At 35.7% G+C, this 6,000-nt stretch overlaps 1 protein-coding gene across 1 annotated transcript in view; it reads left to right on the top strand.

Moving 5' to 3' along the window:
* The first annotated feature begins 876 nt into the window (after positions 1 to 876).
* GPM6A (glycoprotein M6A) overlaps positions 877 to 6,000 on the top strand; it is a 116,397-nt gene continuing 111,273 nt past the window's right edge. Inside the window, exon 1 of the mRNA XM_036381856.1 lies at positions 877 to 1,431. Within this exon, the coding sequence (XP_036237749.1) occupies positions 1,395 to 1,431 (37 nt within the window). The 5' untranslated portion in view covers positions 877 to 1,394. The remainder of the gene's footprint in view (positions 1,432 to 6,000) is intronic.

The raw sequence follows: 6,000 nt of genomic DNA, 5'->3' as shown, positions 1-6,000 counted from the left end.
TTTTTTGTTTTTTTTTTTTTTTTTTTGTGGCTCAGAAGGCAAAACTAAGCCAATGTATTTAGATAGCATAAAGTAAATGGATGAGCTATTTATCATATGTTAATAGGAGTTTTCAGCCATAGTAGTTTTTATTTTTGTTTAAGTTTTAGTCACTTCCCTCAGAAGGATGAGAAGTTGAACCTGCAAAGAAAAATTGGAATTGTGTTCAGTTTGCACTTTTGGTGAAATACTGGAAGTCTTAAAATAATGAGATATTACTCTGTAGACAAAGGTACCAAAATGCTAATTTATTGCTAGACTGCAGCGTCCAATTTGCATTCCAAATCAGACTGCAGAGCTCCCCAAATTAGTAGGTGCCCTCACAGTGTATTTAACCTATGTTTTTCCAGAGCAAACTCCTAGAAGTGTATGTGTCTGTATGTGCTTCCTTGTGTACATACCCACATGTGGTGCTTCACCATTTTAAGATCTGGTTATTTTAAAAGAGCTTTGAAGAAAGCTAATTTGAGATATGAGGAATCAGAAAAAGAGTTGATGCAAGAACTGCTTTAAACCTCTGAACTGCTTCTAAATTCCTGTTTACTGTGACAGTGAGGATGTGTACAGTACATAGAATTTGCAGTGATTATTGTCTTGTGTTGAATTGTGCTTGTGTGTGTAAACACATATACATACACGCAAAATTGTATTACTATAATGATTTTTTTTAGAATACTGTAAGGGCAATAGTGTATGTTTGTGGTTAGTTCCTGATGATACAGATATATGAGAAGAAGAGAAATGAAGAGTCATATTATTCTTAAATGTGCTGATACAGGAGGAGGGGGAGAGGCGGGGGGAGAGAGAGAGAGAAAGACAAGTAATACAGCATAAAGAACCCACAGGCATTTGGGCTTTCCCACTTCAGTAGCAAATAGGGGGAATTATGGGTTGGTGGTCTGCTTTCCCTTAGGAGGACACTCCTCCATCTGTTTTCAGTACAGCCTGTTTCCAATTTAAACACAGATTTCAATACAAACCTCGATTTCTTTACTCCATTTTATATGCAAAGTGAGGCTTATGAATCGGTGTCATTGCTATAAGGGCTCAGACCAAATTTCCCCCCAAAATTCACAGGCTGTTCATTTGAATACCTGCTTACAGTGGTACACAATGGGCAGCTTTGAGAAGAAAAATTGATAATCTTCACGGAAGAGTAATTTGAATGAAATTACACTTGACAGCCTGTCTCCAAGCAAACAAGGAGAGTGAGGGAGCCTTAGCTAAGCTCTGAGGACTTGCCTAAGCCTCTGCCGTTGGAGCTTCCCAGGGAAAAAAAATCCACACTTTTTCCTACATCTGACTGAAGCTTTTGATTAATTCTCTGTAGCTGTTTCTAGTGAAGAAAGGTAGCCATGGAAGAGAATATGGAAGAGGGACAAACACAGAAAGGTATTGTGTTAAAATTGCTTTTTCTTTGCATGAAGATAATTATTTTGCTGTTCTTTATTTGCCTTAGCAGCGTGCTGTAAGGTTGGGGAATAGCTGTATGTGGCAGATGGGGAAAGACATATTGTTTTCATATTATTTACTTCATTTTTTTCTCTGCAGTAGCACATAGCATTAAAAGAGGGACTGCCAGCTGATATCTAGTATAAAAAGAATCTAGGTAGCAAATTTTGCATCTATACGAATAATGTTGCGAGCATTTAATGCAGCCTGCTTTCCAGACTAGTCTTTGTTAATGTTCATTTATTTCACGTTTTCACGCTTGTCTAGCTGGGTCAAGGGAGTCTAGTGTGAACTATGAGAGAGCTACTCACACAATATTGGAGCTGGTTGCAGTTGGATATCTAACAATGTAACCAGTATTTACACCTTGAATGAGAATCCAGTCTGAACAAAGACCTGGGGTATATTTTGTATGTATTAGGCAGTACTGAAATTTCCCTCTGCCTTTTTGCCACTTTGGTTTTGTAATGTGTTGCAGCAGACTTGCTATCATTCCAATATTTGCATGGCATAGATTTACAGAAATTAATTTTGCAGGCTGCAGCTGAAATGGCTTTAGCAAGATGTGCACAGCGTGTTCAGAGCATTTCTGTTCCACGGCTTCTGAATGAAAACAACTGAATGTTATGAGATATGTTAGCACTTAAAAGTGCAATTTAAAGCAATTGTGGACAATTAATTAATGTGTGGATCTTTGGGAGACACAGTGCTTTCAGTCTTTTCACTTAAGTGTTATTCTGTACAAGAGACATAACAGTACTGAAAGGAACCAAGGCTTTTTTCATTTTTCTTTACTGCAAGCACAAAGGGTAATCCTTGTGAATATTTCCTGTGTTAAATTTTTATTCCTTTCATTTTACATTTTTTTAATTCACTTCTATTCTTTGAGGAGGATATAGGAAGTTGCCAAATAATTTAGCATAAATTGCCTGTAAAGGCATATTTTTCTCCACTGATGCCATATTCTGTTTTTCTGCTCCCTGATCAATCTGCTTCTTACATGTAAATGTCATGCTTTCTCATTATAAGTGACCCATTTAGACAGAATGCAGCTTCGATATGTTTATGGTCTTGATCTAGATGCACAGTATATAGTCATGACAATATTAAAAGAGGATATATGTGCTTGCCCCATGTGTATACACACTTATTTTTATAAATAAGTACATTAGTACTTGATTACAGCAGTTTCTTCAGTTGAATTTTATTATTTGTAAATGAAAGCTAGAATGGGAAAGTACAGGACAGGTCAGTTTTTCTGTTTTGTTTTGGTGTGGTTTTTTTTTTTCCTGAAGGTAAAAATCAATACTTTTACTCTGATTCAAATTGTTTAGGGTGCTTTACACTTAGAAATAGAACATATGCTTTTTTAAAAATTCTGAAATGTGTTCTTTTGCTTCTTAAAACAAGTAAATTGAACTGTGTGACCAAGAAATCAAAATACGTCATTGCTACCAAATGATGTTGCCTGAAGAAACAGTGTGAAATTCAAAATCCCTAAATTCTTATTAGGGAGAGGGGAAAAAAAAACATGGGGGAAAAAGAAAACACAGAGAAAAAATGGAATATTTTTTTTATATTGAAAGAATTTGTTATTGATAAACTGTGTCCTCATTGTTCATATGATAAGCAGTTGAATGACCAATAGCCACTCAAAATGGTGTGATTAATAGTGTGATTACAACAGCTAACACTACTTACCCCCCACCCCCATTAAAAATGCCATGTGTTCAGCCTTTTTCCCCTTTAGTGGTACCCAGCTGTCATCACAGACAGTGGCACAAGAATGTTAAAAGCTCACAAATCATATGTATTTTTCCTTATTGGTGTGAAAGGGGATGCTGCTTAGTTACTGTCGCCACACCTGTGAACTTGTCATTTCAAGATGTTGTGTTCCCCTTTTGGGTTATAACAACTTTTAGAATATATTTAGAGTTTCAAGATAATTTGCAATTCAGGAGGAAAATTAAAAAAATATTTTCAGTTTTGAATTTTTGGAGGTGCTTGACTGTATGATAGGGAAGTATAGGGAGGATTATGAAATCCTGGATCTCCTTAAGATTTGCATTTTGCACTTGAAAAATATTGACTGGTACTAGTATGACATGATCGTTCTCTTTCATAGTTTCTAGGGTCTTTTTGCTTTCATTTAGTGTGATCTATCTACTGTGTATTTAATTGATGTCCACAGGATAGTTCCAGGTCATCCAGACCAATTTTGCTAATTGTAGTGTTTCAGATATATGGTAATTCATATATTCTACTTTTCATCCTCCTGCCATCTCGAATGAAAATGTTTCTTTCTTTTCCTTTTCTGATTTATACAAAATCAATGGGAGTATAAATTGTCACTGCTTATCAGCTCCTGTGCTTTTCACAGCAGATGCTTTGAACCTCCCACTGAACAGCATTACGTCTTGCTAGCAGCCATGATGGAAATGAATAACTTCATATTGATGCGTTTCATAAATATGACCAAGATAGCTCTAGCAGATTTGGAAGCCTTTATTTCTGAGAATTTTATCAAATAAGATATAATTAAGTGCAAACATAATTCTTAACACAGTGGCTCCAAATAATGACCTTTTGCCACAGTCTCTACATGCTAATATTTAATACTTACGATTTCTTTATGTCTGTATCTTAGAAAATTATAAGCAGGGAAATACATTCCTTTTTTTTTTCTGAAAGTAATGAGTTATTAGAAACACTTCAAAGTAAGGTTCATCTTCTCCCCTCCCCATTTTCTTTCTATTGGCTGCAGAAAGTGTGTTTTCATACTGGCATCACTACCTTTAATATGGTTAAATGAGATAAGGCTGTTGCCCAGCAGTTTTTAAATATAAGGCTGTAAAAATTGAAACCAAGAATAATTTCTATTCATAAAATTCCTGTTTTAAAATTCTGGAAGATTTGTTGTGCCTCCTCCACCCTATTTTTTCCCCTTTTCTCAGAACTCAGTAAAGGTTGGGGAGGAGGTTTCAAAGGTATTTGCTCTGCAATTATCGCTAGCTGTCCAAGAACTGAAAGTGTGTAGGAAGTCTGTCTCAAATACAAAGTAAATTAACACTAAAATATATTCTAGAAGGTAAAAAGTCATAACATCTCAGAAATACCAACTTGTTCACCATTTCTGTAACACTGACATTATGCTACATCCTAGACTTCAAACATACTAAGGCATTTGACTGCAGATTTGCTGTCTGGAAAACCCAGGGTAACTAAACTGGGTTTATTTTTCAAAAAATATCAGGTCCACTAAACGGCAGAAATTTCACTGATGTCTTTAGGGATGCATGCTAATTTTGAAAACCTCATGCATAAATTGCATGTGGCAGTGGTAGGTCTCAGCTGCCAGTGTTTGAAAGACAATGATGTCAAGCTGATAGCTTTATGATGTGGAAAAAGGTATATTTCCAGTCCCTGCATTTCAGGATTTCAGGTCTTCTCTCTGAGATAGCACTAAGACTGCAATGCTGTCCCCAGCCCCAGTTATTCATCCCACTAAAGAACTTTTCAGAGGGCAGGTATGGTAATTTTTTGCACTGTAAGGAACTTGATACAGGGGAGTGAAAGATTATTCACACCACAATCTTTTTCAGAAAAAAAGAGAGATGTTCTGGAGCACAGTAAATCATACCATTTGTACTAAATAGAAGATGAATTTGACTTTTTTAATGATTCAACCATAACTGCATTTTGCAGTTTGAATTCCTATATAAAATAAACTCTTGGGAATGAATGGAGCATCATGTGTTTATAGAGCAGCAAACAGGAGGAAGAGCCTAATGTTACTTAAGCTCTCTTGGCTGTAGTATAGCTAATGCAGTTAAGATTTCACCAGTAGGACAGCAAAAAAAAAAAAAAAAAAAAAAGTAGTATTATTTTGACTACAAATGATTGAATTCCAGAAAATAATGTTTGGCCTGCATTAGCAATATAAGTGGATCTGCAGCCTATTATCAGAGTTTTTTTCATTTGTTGTCACAGCTTACCAGCAAAGGAGAGCTTTAAGCAGAGTGTTGGAAGAAAATCATAAGGAGACTAGGATGCTATCAGTAAAATGCACACACAGCCTCTTGCTTCTTCAGCCATGAGAGGGTAAATTGTTTCCTCTTGCTTCAGTACTTTTTGGAAAATGGCAGACTGACTTAGTAGGATAGTAGAGAGTAGTGAAATGAAATTAAAATTATGAATGAAAATTATGTGTTTTATTTCATATTAAGAAATACCAACAGCCGAACAGTCCAAACACTGCTGACATCTTTCCTAAATTAGTCTTCTAAATCTTCTTATTTACCTCTAAGAGAGAAGAATTTTCCTTCTCTTTTGACTGCTGTTGCAAAGTTGGCTAAAATAAGAGTGAGGAAATCCCAGTATTTTGCACTTTGATTTTGTTTGGTGACAATACTTGTAAATAAAGCAGAGGAGTTATTTTTTGTTCTTTGGTGTAAATGCCACACTGAGTGACAGCCATGCTTGTATCTTCAGTTAGATCCTTTTTATGTT

The sequence above is a fragment of the Molothrus ater genome, chromosome 4 (assembly GCF_012460135.2).
Source record: "Molothrus ater isolate BHLD 08-10-18 breed brown headed cowbird chromosome 4, BPBGC_Mater_1.1, whole genome shotgun sequence".
NCBI classification, from domain to species: Eukaryota; Metazoa; Chordata; class Aves; order Passeriformes; family Icteridae; genus Molothrus; species Molothrus ater.
Note: the sequence above shows the minus strand (reverse complement) of the source record. Positions and strands in the feature narration are given on the sequence as shown.